Source organism: Triturus cristatus, chromosome 12, assembly GCF_964204655.1.
Source record: "Triturus cristatus chromosome 12, aTriCri1.1, whole genome shotgun sequence".
Classification (NCBI taxonomy): Eukaryota; Metazoa; Chordata; class Amphibia; order Caudata; family Salamandridae; genus Triturus; species Triturus cristatus.
The window spans coordinates 839,570,954-839,594,153 of NC_140595.1; the positions used below are offsets into that span (position 1 = coordinate 839,570,954).

General features: G+C 46.0%; 1 protein-coding gene across 1 annotated transcript in view; it reads left to right on the forward strand.

Annotated features, from left to right (window-relative positions):
• Positions 1-20,831, forward strand: part of LOC146783028 (immunoglobulin kappa light chain-like) — a 71,891-nt gene extending 51,060 nt beyond the window's left edge. Inside the window, exons 3-5 of the mRNA XM_085637601.1 lie at positions 4,464-4,802; positions 6,862-6,933; positions 20,107-20,831. Of these exons, the coding sequence (XP_085493727.1) occupies positions 4,464-4,802; positions 6,862-6,933; positions 20,107-20,306 (611 nt within the window). The 3' untranslated portion in view covers positions 20,307-20,831. The remainder of the gene's footprint in view (positions 1-4,463; positions 4,803-6,861; positions 6,934-20,106) is intronic.
• Positions 20,832-23,200: the final 2,369 nt, after the last annotated feature.

Consider the following 23,200-nt stretch of genomic DNA (forward strand, 5'->3'; position numbering starts at 1 on the left):
CACAGTTCACCAACCGCTGTAGCGTCGCCCGAAGTCTGGCGTGATGTTCTTCCAGGGTTTAGGAGTATATGAGAATATCGTCGCTCAGATTGATCACTCCGACGAGTCCCGACAGGGTTTCCTGAATCACGTTCTGAAAAACCTCTGCCGCCGACGACACCCCAAAGCTGAGCCGGGTGTACCTCCTCAACCCCACGTGTGTCGAGAAGGTGGGGATGTACCTGCTCTCCGGGGCTAACTCTAGTTGGTGGTATCCAGAGTTGAGGTCCAATTTGGAAAACCACTGCACCTCGTTTAAGTCCGCGACGATGTCGGGGTCACATGACGCTCCCGTCTGATGGCTTGATTGGGGAGTCGCATGTCCACACACAGGCGAATGGCGCCAGGTTGTTTAGGTTTGGGCGCCACCACAAGGGGCGACACCCATGGTGTGGGCCCTGACACCTTCTCAATGACTCCTAAGTCCTCGAGCGCTTGCAGCTCCTTCTCCACTAGCGGGCGGATGTGCAGTGGTATCCTTCGGTGCCGGAGTGCTCTTGGTTGTACACTCCTATCTATATGCAGCTTTACCTGGAGGTTCTTTCACTTCCCTAGCCCCGTGAAGAGTTGGGGAAAGTCTTTCAAAATGTCTTCCGCATGGATGTCGTGCACCTGTTTTGCTAAAAACACTAACTCAAGGTCTTCCGCCGTATGGCAACCTACGAGCGTGCCTGTTCCACCCTCCGTGACATGGAATGTTGCCGTCAGTGTGTGTGAGTCACTGGACACTTCAACCTCGATCATACCCTGCAGGGGGAGTGGCTCCGTTCCCCCGTACGTGAAGATCCTGGTTTTGCTCGGTATGAGCTTTGGCTTCTGTTGTAGTCGGTCGAACTGGTGCGAACTGGTGCGAATCCATGACATTCACGGACGCTCCCGTGTCTATTAGGGCTTGTATGGGCGATCCATTGATCTGGATTTGGCACATGGGCGGTGGGCGTCTCTTCTTGCCCCCACGTCCTGTGAATGAGATGACAAAGACGTCATCATCGTCTTCGTAGTATGCCGTCTCTGGAGTCGCGTCTGGTGACACCCCGACTCCCTGTCCTCTAGCGTGAGGTGCTTCAGGCTTCCTGGGCGTCCTCGTGGAGCACCGCCACATGCTCTGCCTCCACGCCCCCGACATACGCTGGCATAGTGGTTGGCTTTCCCGCACTTCGCAATGCCTGCCCTCTCGCGGGGCACCTCTCCTGGTCTCTGTGGTCGAAACCACAGTAGCCGCACCTACTGTTGGGCCTTGGTCAGGTACCCCGTCGTGATGCACTTCCGGGGCGCCTCTGTACAGCTTCCACTACTTCTTCCTTGATCCACACTGGTTTGGGTGCCACCGCCCCTGGCGTGTTCCGCAGTCTCACCGTCTCCATTTCTTCTGCACATTTGTCAGAGAGCTCGTGGGAGCGTGCTAGGATCAGAATCTCATCCAGTGAGATGTCGCAGGATAAGGCGCCTCAGCGACACGGCCTTGCATCCTGCGATTAACTGTGCCCTGATCTCGTCGTTGTGGTCTATGCCAGTGCAGGTGGCCGCCAGTTTCCGGAGCCTCGCGTAGTACATGTCCATTGTCTCTGTTTCCCCTTGGCGAGCCTGTCGCAGTTGGAATCGTTCGTAATCCGGATTCATTTGGGGATCAAAGTACTTGTTGAGAGCTGCAATCGCGGCATCGTAGTCGTCATCCTGTCCGGTGTTCGGTAGCGACTCGAAGAGCTCGTAGAGCTCATCCCCTCCAAAGTGCATGAGGAGGGACCTCTTCACCTTGCCATCGTGTTCTTGTGTCCCCGTAAAGTAGTGGTTGAGGCGGCCCACCCATCGCTTCCACCGAGGCGCCGCAGTAGCCGGATCGGCCAACTGGCTGAAGGGCGGCAGGGACGTCACTGAGACATGTGAGAAAACTGGTTTGGCCGCTTGGTCATCCGCCATGTCGTCGCTCTACGCGCCGCTGACCTGCAACACCAGACGCCGTGAAGAAAGGCTTGTCCGGAAGTATAGAGCAGAACACCTTGTTCGGGACGTGCAGATGGGCGCAGACTCTCGCACTCTCGCCAGGACTTTTTTTTTTTCTGAACCAGGACCAAAGGGAGGTGATATGCCCTTCTTCTCTATCCCCTGTTACTGTCTGGGGCTGCACCCCACTTGCTGGCAGTCTGGTATGCCTTCTCCCCTTCCTCAGTCCTCTGCTGGGGTAGGTGTATGTTGTGCCCACCGGTGGGGAAATAGCCACGCCTGCATCCACAGGACAGCTTCACAGTCCCTGCTGGGAGTCAGGCAGCACCTCCAGCCCCCTGCCTCGCTTGAGCTCCTCCTCGTGGCGTTTCAGGCTGCACTGATAGCGTCTGCGCACAGGCAGAGAGAGACGCCACCCCTTTCGAGGCCTGCACGCTACTTACGTGCTGGGCCGGCGCCGCTCTTCACAGCGCGTGCGCGCTACCTCACCGGGAGATGGTCGCGTCGGCAGGGACTCACGCCGCCTTCTTCGAGCGTGCTGACTCACACCGGAGTCGCGCCACCTGCAGGGGACGCCTCGGCAGTTTCACGGCCAATCGGATCTCGGCCACCTCTTCAACGCGCACCGCGTGGAGCGGGTGCGCGTGCTTTCCTCCCTGCGCTGGCAGACACAACGGGCACTGCAGCGGGGGTTCGCACAACACCTTCGTCGCCAGTGTGGAAGTGCTGGGGACGGGGCATGCGGCCTAGACTACGTGCCGGACAATAAGGTGTGCGACTACTCAGGTGTACGCTCCGGCCGTAAGGTCACGTGCGACCTTGGCCCATTTATTATATACCCTCGGACCGAGCCCGGTCACGAGGGGTGCGTGCCCACGTTCGGGCGCGTAGAGGCCGTGTGGCCCTCTACATCAGTAACTTTTCACTTGTAAGTTTGGCTCCATCCTACGGTTCGGAGGATGGAGACATGTAAGGCTACACATTTAGTAGATTTACACTAATAAATGGCGATTTGTCAAAAGTTGTACATGTACTTTAAAGTCTAAGAGTAAATTTACATATGCAGATTTCCTCATGTGCAAATGTAGCTTTCTAAATAGCAGTGATGGTCGGTAATTTTAGGAGGGAGGGGGGCGGATGGGACACACACGCACACATACACACTAACTCACACTAATGCATTCACACATGCGCACACACACACACATCCGTTCACAACACTTTACCAAATATTCAAACATACACGCACCAAACATTCATTTAAAAAACATCCCATGTACCTGCATCTCTGCCTCGGAGGTCCCAGCAGGGTTGGGACTGCTGCGTTCCCTCAGTGGCTGACTGAAGATCAGCCAGTGAGGGAATACAGCAGTTCCAAACTCGTCACAGAGTGGGATGGGGTCGGCAAGACTGCTGACCCCACCCCCTCTGTGATGAAGTGTCGCTGATTGACACCCAGGTGTGACCCAGGTGTGAGGCAATCAGGGATGCTTCCCCTCTTCACCGAGGTGGATGGCTTCAGGGACTTTTGCTGAACTGAGGGGGTCCCACCCACAGGAGCTGTGACATCCTCAGCCCAGCAGAGTTCAGCTCAGGCCGCCGGGCGCTGTGCATTTAGCGCATGTCTGGCTCCTGGCTGCCTGACCTGAAAATGAAAGGTGTCTGTCAGGCCGACCTCTGCTCAGCCTGACAGACACTGTTCTTGGGGGGCAAAAGGTGAGGGGCGGGGCCTCTCAGTCCCAGTGCACCGGCTGCGACTGGTGAATAGGCCCCTGTGGGTCAAAGTTAGGGATGGGTGAAATTGGCGGAATTTGATTTGGCAAAATTCTGCAGAATGATATTCAAATTCTGCGAAATTCCGCAACAATGCGCATTTGGTGCTATTTTCTAAGCACAAAATACCCCCTTGCGTCTAAAAATAGATGCGAGGATGCATTTTGCGCTAAGAAATAGCGCAGCCAAATACCAAATACACTGCAGTGCACTGCCCCTGGCGCCCTTACACACTCTGCAGTGACGCCGAGGGGTATGCACTGTATATAAAGCCCTCGAGTGCTTACAGTGGTTACTAAACATGGCCAGAAGAGGGCGCCTTCGCTCCATGTTTAAACATCACTGCTCCATGAACTTTAATCTGCAGTGGCTTTTAAACATGGAGGGGCTGCTCCCTCTTCAAGCCCTGCTCAAAAACCAAGCACTGCACATTCATTTTGCAATTGGAGCGGCAGAATGTATTCGTAATCCTGCGTTACAAAAGTGATTAATAAAAAAATAAAAAAAATTAAATTACAAAACTCCTCTGATTGTTACCATAAAGTGTCATCACGGAACGCCCTCTGCCATTGGCAGAGCACCAAAGCACGTCATGAACTTGGGTTAGTCATAGAAATGTGGTGTTGATGGATATGACCAGTGAGGTCTTCATGTATCTGTTGATGTGTCTGATGTAACTCGTGTGATTGTCTCCACATGGTCTCATGAAGACACGAGTGACCTCAAGAAGCCCAGGGTGCGCCTGCTTGGTCCGGCGCCTCGTGAAGTCCGTGGCCAGAACCAGGCGACCTTCGTCTGTGCGGCGGACGGCTTCCTCCCGGACGTGGTTCGCATCAAGTGGCTGGTGGATGGAAGCCCGGACGAGGACACCGCCCAGGAGTTTCCATCCATGGCGAGGAGAGATGGAACCTACAAGGCTGCGGGACGCCTCGCACTCGAAGCCAAGACCTGGGAGAGAGGGGCTGAGGTCGTGTGCCTGGTGGAGCATGAGACGGGGACTCAGAGCCTGAGCAAGAAGGGGGAAGTGGTCACCAGGAGGGTGGAGCCAGGTGAGTGTGCAAGCAGTACCCTCGCCACCCTCGCGCACGCACGGGCGCAGGAGCCATCCTTCAGCCAACCATGAGTCCCATAGGTGATGGTTGGGTGTGGGCAAAAGGGAAGCAGACGCAAGATGATAAAACTGAAAACATGCAGTTTTCAGGCATATTTTAACATGTAAGTTCAGAATCATTGAACTTTGATCCTGTTTCATGAATGTCCTCAGAATCTTCCAGATTTGGGGGCAGATTTACAAGCCCCCTACGCCACCAGTACGTCACTTTTTGTGTCGCACTGACAGAGCATTACACTGCCCCAAATTTACAAGGACAGGAAAAGCCGCCCTGCGTGACTTCTCCTGTCCTTGTGAATATGGGCCCTGTACACGCAGCACTTTGCGTGGAAGGGGCGTTCCATGCGTGTCGCTGTGGGTGTTCCCACGCGACACCCATGGAATGAGACACATTTCCAGATTTACGAGGAATTGTGAATCTGGAAATGTGTGTGAATGAGGCGTAGGGAGGCGCAACGTTTTCTCCTCTTTCAATGCGTGCTGCATTCTACAGCACGCATTGAAAGAGGAAAATGCCTGTAGTGATTGCTTTTGTGCAGGAAGCTGCCCCTTCCTGCACATAAACAATCTCCCCATGACGCAGGCATCCTTGCACCACGGTGCAGGGGTGTCTGTGCCGGTGCACGGCAGCCGATTGTACGCCAGTGCAGGGGGAAGTGCAGAGATGCGACATATTGTTGTAAATATGCTGCATCCCTGTGCTTTGAAAGTGACTCAGTGCGGCGCAGCAGAATGACTTGCAGAACGCATGGGGTCACTTTCATTGTAAATCTGCCCCCTGGCATTTGCCTACCTGTGAATTTTGCTGCCTATGTTGGTGCAGGTTGAGTACGGGAGGCGCACTTATTGGACGGGGTCCCCAAAGGTACATTTTTCATAATATGGGTATTGGTAGAATGTTTGCTTCTGGGGATTTGGGGCATGAATTTGATCCCATCAACGGTGAAACCCTACAAATGAGGGCAGTTGAGTGTTGTGAGATGCAGATGCCCTCGACTCAAAGTTGACGCAGGTCTTGGACACCCGGAAACTGCAGCACCTGTGGAGGGGTGCCTGGTCTCCACACAGCGCCACCACCTCTGGGAGTCTGTGTAGGCACTGGGGTGTACCCCACCTGTGTCCTGGTTTGGTGCTGGTTCCAGGTTGTCTGTCAGGAGAATTAAGGGCATAGGGTCCTGTTTAGGAATCCCCTATCTCTGAGATATCAAAAGGGAGGGTCACCCTCTGGAGTGGTGGGGAGAGGGGCAGCACCCCATAACTGTAATACTGAGAAATCCCCCAACAGCTCCCGTGGCATTGCCCTTCGTTTTGACTAGATGGAGACCCCCAGTCTAAGGAGGACACAAGGGGCAGAAGTGCCCCAGGGAGCCTGGCCCAGGAAGAACTTCAGCTCTTTCTGATCCTGGGGCTGGACTCAGGCTCCCAGCCTGCCCTGCGGCCAATCCCGAAGCTGCTCTCGCATGAGAGCAGCTTCAGGATTGGCCTGAGTGCCGGCCACTTGCGCTCCCAGGGAGACTGGGATCCTGTACCTTCTCTCTCCGAGAGAGCTTCACTGCGCATGAGGGTTTGGCTGGCCTGAGACGGCCGGCCAGACCCTCATGCGCAGTGAAGGGAGTGCACTACCCCTCCCCCACCAGCAGCGTCATCCCCTGGACCCGCCCCCAAGACTCGTCAGAATCCTGGGGGCGGGTCCACGGGATTAAAATGAAACAAAAATAAAACCCGTTATATTGTTGTTTTATTTGCTGGTGGTGGCAAGGGGGGCGGGGTTCCTCCGCTCTAATGGAGCAGCTACCACTGACTGCTGGTGGGGGAGGGATGGGCACTCCCGTCACTGCACATGAGGTTTTGGCGGCCACCTCAGGCCGGGGGGTGGGGGGGTTGAGAGGGCTGGAAGGGAGGCGCTACAACTGAGATGGGTCACTTATGAACACCTTGGAACGCGTGCAGTGGCGCCCCCTGGCGGTGCTCAACTAACCCCACTCTTCTGTTTCCAGGATGCACACGGGTCACAGCTGAGCCGCTGGGATTATTTGGAAATGAAACCTCTAGGAACAGCACTGCCACGGGTATGTTAAGTATTTGTTTATTACTGTATTTGACATTTTTCTATAGCGCCACTATAGGGTGTCAGAGCGCTTTACAGAGAGGAAGGAAAAGTAGTGGGGACAAGTCTCACGTTACAGTAGAACTAATGTTAGGCAGAAACTGACTCAAAGGGGGAAAACCACCAAACTTTAGAGGGGGAGAGAAAATGGGTCAGGAAGAAGAGGGGAGAGAGGAGGTGGAAGGGACGGGAGTACATAAAGGGAGGGCTAGATGGTGAAAAGGTAGTCCTGGGTGGGGGGCAGAGGAGGTCAAATAAAGGGTCAAAGGGGCGCAAGTCAAGGAGAGCAGAAAAGGGGGCGCGGGGTGTAGAGGGGGTTAGATGCTTTCCTTCACACCCACAGTGATGTCATTGTGTCTTGTGTACACACTCTTCTTACAGCCGCTGCCCGTGCTGTGCCACAGACCACTGCACAAGGGGAGTGATCTGGGGAGCTGGGGGCAGTGAGGGGGTATGAACTGGAAATGATATTCGAATGAGCTTAGGTTGAGGAAGGAGGAACCATCAGGGTTTGGCCCGGAGGAGGGAACATATTTCAGTGAGAGAATCGGGGGAGAAGCAGCAGCACTGGCTTCACCAAATCGTAGTAAATCCGGGACACAGATCTTTTCACCCTTTGTTTGCAGGCAAATAACATTGAACGTGTTTGGCACCATCCATGGAGTTCTGCTGCCCCCTAGTGGTTCACCAAAGCCGCATTTAAGAGATCCCAGACCTAAAGGCCTGATTTAGTATGGGTATAAATATTACTTGCAATTCTGCAATCCCTGTAAAAAACCCAGCTCTAGTGACTTTATAGTCGACGACTTGTGATGCACTCTGTCATTGATTATAAAGAATTGACGTCAGAACTAAACAATTATAAATTATTACAATCCATTCTGACATCACAATGCCAGCTGCCGCACCCAGCAGCTGAAGGGAAAGGCAGGTCAGCTCAAGGAGCATAAGGACAAAATAAAAGTTTATCGTAATTTTTCTGCTCTGTTTTTATAGCTGTACAGTGACAAGCAGCATTTTGCAACATGTTTATTTTGTGCACTCTTTGGGTAGTGATGGAAAGGTTAGGACATTTCTGCATGTTTCTACTCTGCCTTTAAAGAAAATCATACGTGTATTAAACTTCTCTAATATCTTTTTGCAACAATGATCTTCCATCCTTTTTTGCACTAGAGATTCTATTTTCATTCTTTATGTTTGCAAATATGCCCTCTTCCATGTAAAAGAGCTGCGCGCCAAGTATTAAAGTGGTTTGTGGGAAAGGTGATAGTGTGACATGTATTATAAGGAATAAAGTGTGCTCTGCATGACAAGGATAGTGCAAGTCACCTCAGGGTTCCATGACCTTATAAAGGAACTCGGCCTTCGACCTCGTTCCTCTATATGGTCATATTACTCCTTGGTGACTTGCACTATCCTTATAATGTATGGCAGGGAGTACTTTATCCCATATGTAATCAGGGACTTGTGACGCACCCAGTCACCGATTATAAAGAAAAGATTTCTGAACTCAACTGTAATAACTTATTACTGTTTTAAAAAATATATATTTTAATTTTGATTTGCTTTTAAACATTGACATATAAGAACAATAAAATGATGAGTGCACGAGACCAAGCAATCAACAGATATTGACAGTCGGTGTAAGGCAGACACTTCTTCTGGAAGAGGGCACGATCAGATTTCGCAGTGTTACAGACATACATGTGCTGAGGGTCACAGCAGAGTCAACCAGCGTTTCCCACAATAGGTCAGACAATACAGGTTTTAAGCCTCTTTTCCCAGTTCTCCCAATGCCAGATCTGGCCCCTTTCCCTCTGGTCCTAGTTCCAAACCACTGTAACCATGGAGTCCATATCTTGCGAAACTTTCGAGGACACCCCTTTGCCGCATACATCACTTTCTCCGCTACCATGTACAGATTCAGACAGTTTCTCCATTCCTGGAGTGTAGGGAGCCGGGGTGCGCCCCAGTAGCGAGCTATATCTCTTTTAGCTACTGCCAATCCCAGGTTAACCAACATCAGCGTATGTTGCGGGAGATCCCCTCAGTTGGGATTCCCAGTAAGAGGTATCGTGTATATTGTTTAATTCCTGCACTACCATATTCCAATACGTTTGAATCCTGGTACGTTCCCAGAGGGTGTTTATAAAGGTACCTCGTTCTGTGTGGCATCTAAGGCGATCCGCCCTACCCATAGCGTGTAGTCTCGCTCTATCAAAGTAGGTCCTACGTAGGATTTTGTATTTTATAAGCAGCAGCCATAACTTAATCGCCACTTCACGTGGGTGCATAAGGGCAGCCTCCCAGTCGATGTCCTCTAACGGACCAGTAGTGAGTTCCCATTTAGTGCGAAGTGGGCCTAGTGTGTCAGGCATATTGTTCATTTGTGTTTTGAATGTTAATGAGATGGCTTGGCTCGGATCGCTTCCTGTAGGAGTCTGCCTTCTAAGGGGGCGTATTCCGGAAGCGTCTCCACGTCTAATCCTTCAGCTCGCCAGGCATGTTGCAGCCGAAGATAAGCATAGGATTGAGTCTGGTGAAGTTGATAAGTGGCTTGGAGCGAGGTGAACGGGGCCAAGGTATCTTTTTCCATAATATCACCCACCTTGGAGATTCCTATCAAAACCCATTGCTTGAAACCTCTCAGCTTTCCAAGTCCCTTCAATCTAGTTCTCTCCCATAAAGGAGTTTCCCTTGTGGGTTTCTTATCCCATTTCATTTGCTTTTTCACGTGTTTCCACGCCTCTACTGTTCGTTGGGTGGCAGGGAGGAGACGGCTACAGCCTTTACCACCAAAAAGGTAATGTAATTGTGTACGGTCTCTAAATCGCAGTCTCTCCGGCATGGAGGTGGGGTGGTTTCTTGGTGTGTGATTCCATTCGGTAATTATAATGAGGTGAGCCGCCCTATAGTAAGCCCTGATATCTGGTAGGGCCAACCCACCGTTGTTTGGGTTGCGCTGTAATGTTTGTAGCGCTATACGGGGTTGGGCCCCATCCCACAGAAGCAAGCGGGGTTCGCTATTAAGGGTTGTGTATACGGTCGCTGGAATTTTGCAATAGGAGTTTTGCAAGATATGAAGCAACCGTGGGAGTGTGGCCATTTTGTACACAGCTGCCAGGCCCATGATCGTTAGAGGGAGTTTCCTCCACCTCTTAACAGCTTCTTGAAAATTAAAAAGGATACGCTTAACATTACGTTCTAAGTTAGCTGCTGAGTTAGTAGTAATATAAAGTCCAAGGTATATAAACCCTTCCAGGGACAATCTTAGAATAACTTATTACTGTTGAGTTCTGACATCACAGGGCCTGCTGACAGCCAGCAGCCGAGGGGGAAGGCAGGTCAGGTCCCAAAGCATAATTAAAGCAGATGTTTGTAGAATGAAAAGGAAAGGTGTCCTTCCTTTCTTTCTCCTCTGCTTTTCAAGCTGAATGAGAGTAATAACCAGAAAGGAAATATTTATGACAGCACGTTTATTTTTCGCACTCCTTAGGTAATTATAGAAGAGTTATATTCTTTCTGAGTGTTGTGTTTCTATACATTTCAAGCTAGGGTGCCTTTTTCAAAAACCGACTTGGATTAGACTGATTCTAATATCTTCTTGCAACAAATATTTCACAGTTTTTTTGATGTGTTAAATTTTGCTTCAGAGATTCAGTTTTTTTCTCAAGTTTGCAAAAATTCTCTCTCTTTTATACAAAAGAGCTGGATATAAAGAAGGTAAGTGGTTTGTGGGAAATTTGATGGTGTGCCCATGTATTATTAGGAATAAAGTACCCCCTGCCAACCATGATAAGGATATTGCGATTCACCTTGCAGTTCCATAATCTAATAAAGGAACATAGCCTTCAGCCTCATTCCTCTCTATGGTCCTGAAACTCATCCGTGACTTGTCATGGGATACCTAATCCCATATATAATCGTCCAATTCTGGAGACCGCGCTAAATGCAAAGAGCGCGCCAGTGCAATTGATCCAACCTAGGGTAGTATTATGGAGAAAAAGCTCCAGAAATTGTATTTTCCATTATAAGTCATCTCCTCTGAAAGTGCAGTTTGTAAACTAAAAAACATTTTTCTTACAATGCATTAAAATTATATTTTAAATCCAATACTGTGGGACCAAATGCATGAACGTCACACAAAGAAAGCCAATGACTTTTGAAGAACTGAGGCAGACTTTTTGGGGGCAGTTATTTCATGGGAGAGCCCACCCTTCATTTCTAGGGCTCCCACTGTTCCAAGAAACAAGTGTCTGCCAGGGCCAGGGACATAGCTTCCATTGGTGCAACAGGTGCAGGGGCAGCGGGGCCCAGATACTTGATGGACCCACTGAACCCTGATTATTGCTGTATTTTATAATTCGAGCACAGGCCAGGGGGCACTTCTTTCTGTGCCCAAGGGTCCAAGCCACACTGGCCACCACTGCCCAGAGATCCTCCTGGCGCCTGGGATCTTTCAGTTCAAACAGTGACCGTTTGTTTGATAATAGATGTGCGAGCAGCTTACAGCGCTCTAAATTACTCTTGCGTGGGGGTTTGCTTCTATTTCCTGTCCTAAGTTTTGTTCTCTATAGATTGGAGATTCGGATACCCTGGGCGACGCTCTATGAAACAGTCCTGTGAGCTCTGGGTGGCCAGTAAGGCTTCAGAAAGACCACTCGCACCGGTGCCTGATGAAACCCAGAGAGTGCACCTAGCTTTGCTGCCCTGCGAAGACAGGTGACCAGCCCATCGTCGATGTTTAAGGAGGCGAGGGGGTGGCCGTCTGTGATGGGCAGACATTCTTCCATGGGGAAATGTACCTATGCATCTAGTGGAAGACCCCAGAGACAGTGCATAGAGAAGCAAGCAGTGACTGCACAGAAGAGCACAGAGAGGACACCTGGAGGGGAGGAAGCGAAGGTCTAATGAGAGTGTCCAAGCCATCATCGGCCGTCACTAGAGAAGGTCTTTCATTGTGCATGGATACCTCCAAGAAGATATTGATAAGACTCTGGTGGAAGCTATGATCTGACATCTGCAAGGACCTCTCAGACCTCAGGTAAGATGTGAAACACCTCATGAGAGAGTGGAAGCAAATGAACAGCTGCCCGAAGGCTGGTTGAAACTGATCAGCTCACGATGAAGACCGTCTCCATGTTGGAGATGCAAACACGACACCTCCTCGACAAATGTGAAGACATTGAGAACCGCTCATGCAAAGTCCATGTGCGCATTCGTATCATATGGAGGAAGGTGATAGAGAGTCCCTTCATCCGGGCATCACAGAGTGCTTGATTCACAAACTGCACTTACTTTTCTAAGTTTATGCTCTTGAGTACGTTTTAATGTTAAAAAGATTTCACAACTTATTTTAAATTAAAAAAATAATATAACAACATCATTTTTTAAAGTCAAAATAGGTTATTTAATATTTTATAATTAAATAATAAGTATTTACAATTTGTATACATTTTTCTAACATTAATTTGTACTTATTTATATGCTAAACTATTTTAAATAATTGAATATAATTTGACGTTATTTCCTATGATGTTTTATTTCACGTCCCTACCTCTGTTACTTTCAATGGGAGGGGATTGCAGGACCAATTGTTGGCCAGGTATAGTGCTGGGCTTATTAAAAAAGTGTAAGTTACAACAGACTTGCAGATTTGAGTACCAAAAAGTAGTAAACTTACTCAAAAGTGTCATCATATCATGAAAGACTATTATGAATGAATCGGTGACCAAACTATTGAGATACCACTGGACTTACCCAACAGGGCTACAGAGCCAATCGGAGGGCAGGGCGGCCAGCATTCGGAAATAAACTGAAAAGGAATACATTTTTGGTGTTACAGAAAGAAAGGTGGATGATGAAGGGTCCTCTCCCCGCCGCCAGAGATGTGTTGCAAAGCCACAGAGGCTCACAACGTCCAAAGGATGAGAGGATAAAAGTTCGAATAATGTAGCCCACCGCAGCGGGCGAGACCGAATCTGACTATCATTGAGGTCGTGATATCGTGATGTTCAACTACTGTTGGGATTGTAATCTGCGGCTGGGAGTTTTGTTCAACGTCTGGCGTCCCTGTAGGGATCCATCTGCACATGCGTAGTAGCACACAAGTTGTGCTGCATCGGTTGAATGAAGCATTTTAGTGGAGAGGGGTGTGGACTGCGTGAGGTTGCTGGGGTACTCGTTACAATATTTCTGATTAACAGTAACAGGGAATTTGGGGTAAATTATGGCCGCACCTACGCTCCCAATCACCTGGTTGGTAGGTGGCTTAGGGAGGGCTGTAAGTTGTGACCAGCTGTATTGCTCTAGAAGACTTTTCTTTATTGGTTCTGTTAAAGGGGTTTTCTCATTGGTCAGTCTGCTGTAGTCACAGGGGTAAAGATCACCAAATAAACTGTCCTTAGCTACTCATGGTTCATGAGTCTCCTCACAGTGTTCGTTCATGTGAGTTGCAGCTGTCATGACTGATCATTTATAAAGATGAACTATGGCTATTTGGACAAATATCGAGCCATACAGATCAAGGTACACAAATATACTTTTTTATATATAGTTACACAATAACATCGTGAAGCAGAAATATCATGAACATAAATATTGATTTTTAGGTAACTAATATTGTTAATATCGGTGTTTTTAATGTCGTTGGCAATAATATTGTGCAAAATATCATTTTTAAATTATTGGTATGTGTTTTAGTTCCTGTTTTAATTGTATATTGTTTGTATGAGTGTTGTTAATAATATAAAAATTAATTTAAGTTGTTTATTATTTGTTATTTAATTGTTAATAGTAATTTATAGGGTTGTAGCAGGTTGTGAGGTACAGGGTGGGAAGTTAATTATGTATAATTAATGAATCATGCATTTTTAATAAATATTAATTATTTAATTGATCATTAATTCTATAAATTGTGTAATAATATTATTTTGTAAGTTATATTTTAGGTGCGGATTGGATTGTTTGTTAAGGTATAGGTTGGGAAGTTAATCAACTAATCATTTGTTACCTAAAAATCAATATTTATGTCCATGATATTTCTGCTTCATGATGTTATTGTGTAACTATATAAAAAAAAGTATATTTGTGTAGCATTGTTTTTACAAATTACTGCTTTTAAAAATTAAATTGTCACCCTACCTGTTGCTACAGACTTCTCTTTGCTATTTTGCACTTGTGGGCTGGTCGGAGCATTCTTGCACAGTCCGTGAGTCCCGGTTGCTCACACAGAGCCGCCATCTTGGGAGCAGCGAGGGTAGCGCTCTAGTCTTTCTAGCGAGATCCTATTTAGGACGCTGTTCTCGCGACCGCGCTAGAGGACACCTGAGGCTTGAGCCGGGTGTTAGTGTGATTGCGCGACGCTGTGAGGCTATTTAGCATTGTTTTTACAAATTACTGCTTTTAAAAATTAAATTGTCACCCTACCTGTTGCTACAGACTTCTCTTTGCTATTTTGCACTTTTGGGCTGGTCGGAGCATTCTTGCACAGTCCGTGAGTCCCGGTTGCTCACACAGAGCCGCCATCTTGGGAGCAGCGAGGGTAGCGCTCTAGTCTTCTAGCGAGATCCTATTTAGGACGATGCCCCCGCGACCGCGCAGCGGACGCGCCGCTGGCGCGCCGAAGGCGCGCCAAAGGCAAGCCCGTCTGCGCCCGTCCGCGGCCGGCCGGGGACAGGGGCCATAACCCCTGTCCAAAAAAGCCCTGCTATCTGCTGGAGCGCCCAGCAACTCCATGCCCTCTGCCGGCCTGTTGATAAAGCTTGTCTTCACAGTCTTAAGGCAGAAGGTACTTCCATATGCAATAAGTGTCATTACAACTGGCGCATCGACCCTGCGTGTAAGATTATAAATAGAAGGCTCCTATGCGGATTACTGAACACTAGGTCACTGCGAAAACATAGTCTCGACATCTATGAGTTACTCATAGACCATAAGTTGGATTTATTATTCCTTACTGAAACCTGGCTTGATTCTGATTCTGAGCCTGACATAGTGGCGTCTCTACCTAGTGGCTACGCCATGTCACGCTTAGATAGAACTGTGGGCAGAGGTGGCGGAATAGCCATAGTTTATAAAAATCCGCTATACTGCCAGCTTGAACTACTGAACATTGCCGACAGTGAAGCGGGTGCTTTTTCCATTAAGGTTAATGATGGAAACGTATTGAAGGGCCTTTTGATTTATCGTCCTCCAGGCCCTTTCACTCATTTCTCTAATAGCCTTATTGAGAGTCTGACTGAGACAGCTCTACGCAGAGACAAATTTATGCTCCTAGGCGATCTTAATATCCACTGGGAGGACCCACTGGACAAAGGAGCTACTGATCTCAGTCAGCAATTACAATCTCTTCAATTAGAGATTAAATCTGAAGCCCCCACCCATCAAAAAGGACATTTATTGGATCCGATTTTTATGAACTGGAAAGAAATTGAAATTCACCCCCCCGTTCCACTCTCTTGGTCTGACCACTTTCTGGTGCCCTTTACACTAAGCATCCCTCCTTGCTATAACTATAAGAGCATTAACTCTAAATATATGAGTCGCAAATGGACCGCTTTTTCTAAAGCCAAGTTTGACATTGCTCTTACCAAGGATGGGAATCCAGGAGGTGTGGATGCTACATCTGCATCACAGAAACTAGAAGCTCGTATAATCAAGGCCCTAGATGATACTGCCCCGCTATGCTATAAGAATCCGCATAGCAGATGTCAGAAATCCGCCCCATGGTATACTAAAGAACTACGTCTGATGAAAGCTGATTGTAAACAACTGGAAAGACAGTGGAGACTGGCTTATTTGGATCAAGCAAAACAGAAATATATCGCTAAACGTAGAGAATACCACACCCAAATTAGGCGTGCCAAAACCAACTATTTCTCTGGCAGAATAGCTGATGCCAATAACTCCACTAAAGAGCTTTTTAAAATTTATAAAGAGATTGCCGTTTGTGGCTCTTTGACTGACCCGTTACTGGTCTCGGAAGATTCATGCAATCGCATTGCTGCCTTCTTTTCGGACAAAGTGGCCACTATCTATTCCACCTTCTCGGGAGGAAAAACAAATGGTACAGCTTTCAGGGAGAGTAAAGCAGTCGATGTAGGAACAAACAGCTTGACTAACTTTCTTGTTCCTTCCTCGAAAGAGCTTCAGCGGTTATGTCGATCAATTACGTCAGGATCCCCACGCGACCCGGCATCTCCTAAGCTTCTGGCAGGGAGTATTGAGATCCTTGAACCTTACATCCGACAGGTTTTGGACCTTTCTTTTGGCCTCGGCAGCGTACCTCAAAGCTGGAAACAGGCTGTGGTACTTCCGATCCAAAAGAAACCCAACCTTAGTTGGGACAGGCTGGATAATCTCCGACCCATTTCACTCCTACCCTATATGGCTAAAGTGGCTGAAAAGGTGGCCAATCTCCAACTTATGGCTTTTGTGGACAAAGCCAATCTGCTTCACGCTACTCAGTTCGGCTTTCGGGCCCGTCACTCTACTGAGTCTGCGTTACTTTTGGCCACTGAGACCATTAGGAAAGGGGCTGATGAGGGGCACACTATGGCCCTTATACTACTTGACCTTAGTGCGGCCTTTGACACTGTAGCACACTTCACCTTGCTACAGTGTCTTAACAAAGGAGGTATCACTGGTTCGGCACTTATGTGGATTCAGTCTTTTCTTACTGACAGGAGTTTTCAGGTTAGACAGGGAGAACATTACTCTCGCATGTTCTCTCTCAACCAAGGGGTTCCTCAGGGCTCGGCCCTTAGCCCCACCCTGTTTAACCTTTATGTTTCCCCTGTTGCCACTATTGTGGAAAGACACGATCTCCAACTAGTGTCATATGCCGATGATACACAGCTGGTCATCTCACTGTCACGAGCTCCTGACGCCGCTGCATCCAGCTTCAGTGCCTGCATGCAGGAGCTTGCATCCTGGATGTCTAACAACTGCCTGAAGTTGAATGGGTCAAAAACTGAAGTGCTCGTGATAGGAGGTGCACCAAATGTGTGGTCATCGGCATGGTGGCCGGACTGCCTAGGACTTACCCCTATACCTTGTCAGCAGGCAAAAAATCTGGGAGTGGTGTTTGACAGCAAGCTTTCCTTCACGGCCCAGATTAATCGGGTGGTCGGAATCTGCTTCGGCATACTTAAGAGTCTTAGGAAGACTCTCGACTTACTCCCAGTTAGTGCTAGGCAGACTCTTGTTCATGCCTTGGTCACATCCAGACTCGATTATTCAAATCTTTTGTATCTGGGTGTGACAGCAAAATGCCTCAACCGTCTCCAGGTTCTTCAGAACGTTATTGCCCGTTTGGTATTGAGGCTTCCAAGAAGAACATCATCTAAAGTGGCCTTAAAATCCCTCCACTGGCTACCCGTCAGGGAACGGATTATTTTTAAGGCACTATGCCTATGCCACCGCATCATTACGTGTAAGGCACCCACTCCTCTCTGTAATCTCATTACTCCCTACAGACCTGGGCGGTCGCTCAGATCCTCGGGCACTGGACTGGTCACCATCCCCAAAGTTCGAAAGGCTAGAATGGGAGGAAGATCCTTCAGATTTTTGGCGGCAAAAAAATGGAACCTACTCCCGTTGGAGATGCGCCTTGAATCCTCAGAAAGCAGTTTTCGTAAAGCACTGAAAACACATCTGTTCCGCACCGCACTGGTATGATTCTTGCACGGTTCGCCTTTTTGTTTCTCCTCTTAGCGCGGGGACACGCCGGGGTGCGTAACCATGCGCTCTACAAAACTCCATAATAATAATAATAATAATAATTTGTTAAATATTCATGAACTGTTTATAATAAATTAGTTAATTGAAAATTAATTGTGATGATGATAATATATTTTTTGAGATATTTTGAGAGTGTGTTGTGTTTGTATGGGTTATAGTGTGTGAAGTTAATCAAGTAATAATTCATCAATTATTAATTTAATATTAAATATTTCATTGATAATTAATTTGGTAAATTATTTAATAATTATTTATGTTATATTTTAGATGCAGGTTGTTGTGTTCGTAGGAGTATGGGGTGGGAGGTTAATTAGGTAATAATTAATTATCAATTAATTATCACTTTTTAACTAAATAATTAATTTAATAATAATTATGTAAATTGTTTCATAGTTATATGTTGTTTTGTTTTGTTTGTGCAGGAATAGAGTGAGAAGTTATTCAATTTTAATTGATTAACAAATATGTAACAATGTTTTAATAATTATTTTATTAATTATCTAATATGTTAATTGAGTTGTTTTTATTATATTTTTATTGTGTGTTGTTATGTTTGTGGGAGTGTAATGTGGGATTTCAATTAAATGATTAATTAATTTAAAAATATATATACATGCTTTAAATAATTCTATTTTGGAATTTGTTTTTTAAATTTGTATATAAAATATTTATATTGATATTTGATATGTTTGGTCAATAAAGATATTGACATATGTTTTTTGTTTGAACTGGAATTTCTTTTTACTGTTGCACAGACTTGAGTGGGATTAGTAAATTTCCCACCTCCGATGTCCAACACTTTCCCTACTGTTGCACAGACTTGAGTGGGATTATTTTGTACATAGTTTAGTACGTTTTTTATTAATATGTAATATTATTGTTTGTATGTATTTCTTTTTATATAACTATAGATGTATAGATATGCTTTTTATATTAGTAAATGTAAAAAAATGCAAAACATGAATTTAATGTAAATATATGTTTTTAATATTATTTGTTTGTTATAGATATGTATGTATAAACATACATACACATATGTTTTTATTTGTGTATGTTTATGTAAGTATACACTTATTTTTATTATTAAATGTTGCTTAATTTTATGTAATATAAATTATGTTATGGTTATGTAATAAAGGTTTTTAATTCTACTATTTTAAACTGTACATTCATGCAAACAACTGTATTTTTGTCATTTTTTCAATGATATTATTGCAAATAATATGTTTTCGATATTTTTGTTCTTACCTTTATAAATATAGGAAAACAATATTTCTGACAACAATATTTCTGACGCTATATGTGTGTGACAGGATATTGGTGTGTTCGATATTCTGTCAGTAAACCAAACCATGTAGTCTTAAGGTCTTGACTCGTGTGTGTTCTCTCAGCCCTGAGTCATGCAGATAAACCATTTGTAGTCCTAAAGTCAGACTCACGTGTGTTCTCTCAGTCCTGGGTCACACAGATAAACCATTTGTAGTCCTAAAGTCAGACTCATGTGTGTTCTCTCAGTCCTGAGTCATACAGATAAACCATTTGTAGTCCTAAAGTCAGAGTCATGTGTGTTCTCTCAGTCCTGAGTCATACAGATAAACCATTTGTAGTCCTAAAGTCAGAGTCATGTGTGTTCTCTCAGTCCTGAGTCATACAGATAAACCATTTTTAGTCCTAAAGTCAGACTCATGTGTGTTCTCTCAGTCCTGAGTCATAAGATAAACCTTCTGTAGTCCTAAAGTCTGACTCATGTGTGTTGCCCCGGCCCTTATTCATATGGATAAACCATTTGTGGTCCTAAATTCTTGACTCACGTGTGTTCTCTCAGTCCTGAGTCATACATATAAACCATTTGTTGTCCTAAGGTCAGACTCATGTGTATTCTCTCAGTCCTGAGTCATACAGATAAACCATTTGTAGTCCTAAGGTCAGACTCATGTGTGTTGTTCCAGCCCTTACTCATATGGATAAACCATTTGTGGTTCAAAATTCTTGACTCATGTGTGTTCTCTCAGTCATGAGTCATACAGATAAACCATTTGTAACCCTAAGGTCAGACTCATGTGTGTTGTCCCAGCCCTTACTCATACGGATAAACCATTTGTGGTCCCAAATTCTTGACTCGCGTGTGTTCTCTCAGTCCTGAGTCATACAGATAAACCATTTGTAGTCCTAAGTTCTTGACTTGTGTGTGTTTTCACAGTTCTGAGTAATACAGATAAACCATGTGTAGCCCTAAAGTCAGACTCATGTGTGTTCTCTCAGTCCTGAGTCATACAGATAAACCATGTGTAACCCAAAGGTCAAACTGATGTGTGTTGTGTCAGTCCTGAGTCATACAGATAAACCATTTGTAGTCCTAAAGTCAGACTCATATGTGTTCTCTTTCTTCCAGTTGACCTGAATGGAGTTCTTGGTGTGGCTTTTTATGTCTACCTGAGCGCACTCGTCATCAGCTCCGTGTATGGACTCACCGTGGCCTTCTGCTTCCTCAAACGAAGGTTTGAGGATCTCAAGAAGTCCTCTGCATCTCCTAGCCGTCGGCAACCATCACAGCGGGTTGACGGGAGATGGGTAGTGCAGAGGCGCAAGTAATGAGACAACATCAACTAACCGAAGACACAGAGTCACAAATATTGAAGGATCGACACAGAATCGTATTCTTCATGCGCGGCGGCTACATGCTGTACCTCCATCAACGCCTCCCTTTACAGTTTCTTTCTGCTTCTCGAATATTTGAATAAGGAGAAATGTTGTATGTTTATGTAAATCAGCCACAGCAGACTATTATGAAGAGATGAGATGACAAATTCAAGAGGGGAAGTAACGTCATAGTTTAGTGTGGAATGGGCCTATATATCAGTAGAGTCTTTCCATGTCGTAGGTACCGTTCTGGAGAGAATTTGTTGCTTCCCACTGATCCACTGACTCTAGTCTTTTGTAATAAACTCTGTGCTCAGGTTCCAATCGTAACATGTCGCAAACGTCTCAGTTAATGTAATGAGTTATATCCGTGCGCTATAGTGGAGGCAGCTTCTTGCATTCATTCATTCATCCATCCTTGCAGGCCCTTCTCGACCTACCGGCGGCTTTCATTTGAATCGACCAAGGAGATCTGCCCCCGTCTTCTTCATCCTCATGAGTTGCTCAGGGAAGGTGCTTAACTAGTTCTCATCTTCCCCACATGCCATGGCCAGAGGGTGTGGTAAATAAAATTCCTTTACCGGGACTTAATTTGATGCGGAAACATAATAAAATAGCTCAGTAAAATGAGAGGCAGAATCCGTGGTATTAGAGGTTCGGAATGGGCTTTATTCCAATGAACGATTATAATCGGTTGCTCCAAGTTCCATCACCACGGAGGTTCAGGAAGTGAAGTACATACATTATTGACATGAAATGACTTTTATAGTACATACATTACAATGAAGCGAATACAGTAGGCGTAACAATTGATAAGGAAAATGACGATTTGTCTGCGTAACCAAAAATGGGTGTAATAAGGAGTAAAAAGGAACATAATTGGTTATGATGTCACATATAGGTGGATCTATAAGATAATACTTGGCATAGATGCGCGCGCAGCAGCATGACGTGTGATTGACGTGCAACTAGGGGGTGAAGGGGACTTGACATTTAGCTCTACATGTGGAGACGAAAAGTCTGGGGGTCAAGTCAACCTAATCCCAAATCATATCTAACATCCTATGTTTAAAGAACTATGTTATCCACAAAAGAAGGACTCTCGGACAGAATCTATTCTATACTGACTGTGCGTGCGTGTACAAGCGTCTAAGTGTCTACACTAGATGCGAGGGGGTAGGAATATTCCATGGTAACAGGACTATGAATTACTTGCATAAGGACAGAGAAGCCGGGCCTTTTGCTCGGTAGCTGGAAGAATGTTTACTTAAACTACTAGGCAGGAATGCATCGGCTGAGGGGGAAGCAGATAATTCGAAGGTGAAATACAGTTCTTGGCAGAGAATAGGCTGATGTCAGGCTTCGTGAGCCGCGCAGAGAATGAGACAAAGTTCATGGTCACAGATGCAGGCTCAGACTGGTGTTTTCAGAGGCAGAAGGCAAGAAGAGTTTGATGACAGAATCAGGGCCTACTTGCCTGGACTGTAAAATGGCATAAGTGAACCATATAAAGCCGGTGGCCTTTCGTACTTAGGAATGGAATATCCGGCCTATTCATGGCGGATCTGACAGAGGACATGTTAACGGTGGATGCACATGTATTTGCGTCTTCATAACTGGAACTGGAGGGAACATACATGTACTTGTAACATGCACATAGAACCGTTGGGGTCCAAGATAGGGGACATAACTGACCAGAAAAATCCATATTTCCACATTCCCTCCTTGTCCCCTACTTGCCCGTCAAGAGATATCAATCTTCATTAATCCATTGATCTGTTCATATAGCATCATTTGTTCTTCTTTCTTCTTCCGGGATCTTGAATGAAATCTTGGTGGTGGAATACACGATGTGGCACACAGGCCACAGATCGCTGGTCCACATTGTAGACATAGACAGCAACTGAATAGTATGAGAAGGCCAATACCTAGGAAGGATAGAACTCTCCATCCCCAGGCTGATATCACACTCCAAAACCAACTGGACCAAGTCCAAGTGCCTGGATTCTGGTGTATCTGGCTTACAATCTTATGAAGGCGAGTTATAGCTTTATATACAGATGGCGAATTTTCTGGTATGAAAATGCAACAGCTTGATCCGATGACCCTACAAGCTCCGCCCCTATCAGCCAGGATGACGTCAAGGACAAGACGATTTTGAAGCACAACAATCCGCGTAGCAGACTGCTCTTCTGTTAAATTGCCTAAGGCGGAAATAGTTTCATTTACTACTGCTTCAAGGGTTCTAGTTAATCTACGTATCAGCTTACTATTAGTAACAGTACCTATATAGGGAAAGATGCCTTTATTGAAATCTGTGTATTTTTCCCATGCTGTTTCAGTGTAATCGACAATCGGGAGATCTCTCCGCTCTCTATTGTGTACTAAATGAATATTTCTATAATAATCAGGAGGAGCTAGGAAAACAGGTGGCAAAAGGAATGCAATGTAGCAGGTACCATCCCAATCTAGAGGTAGACGCATATATGCAGTCTGACCACATATAAAGTAGGAGTGGCGATAAGCTCTAAATGAAGATTTGCCTTGATCACTGAATTCTACTGTAGTAGTGCATTTACTATGGCCCATATGTATGGAACCAACTTTTCTTACACACAATTCACCTTTCCCTGGGAATACTGACATGATTGGTAGAACTAGTTCAACTTCGGATTCGACATTTAGAATCATGAGATTAGGTGTAAAATTACCTAATCCATATACTTCATTTTCTAGATCAGTTCCTGTTCTTTTGGGGCGACCCTCCTTATCAGGGTAACAGACTTTGAATAAAACTAGGTTCAGATTTCCCCATACCCACTGATCTTGGTAAACTGCTGTGTCTG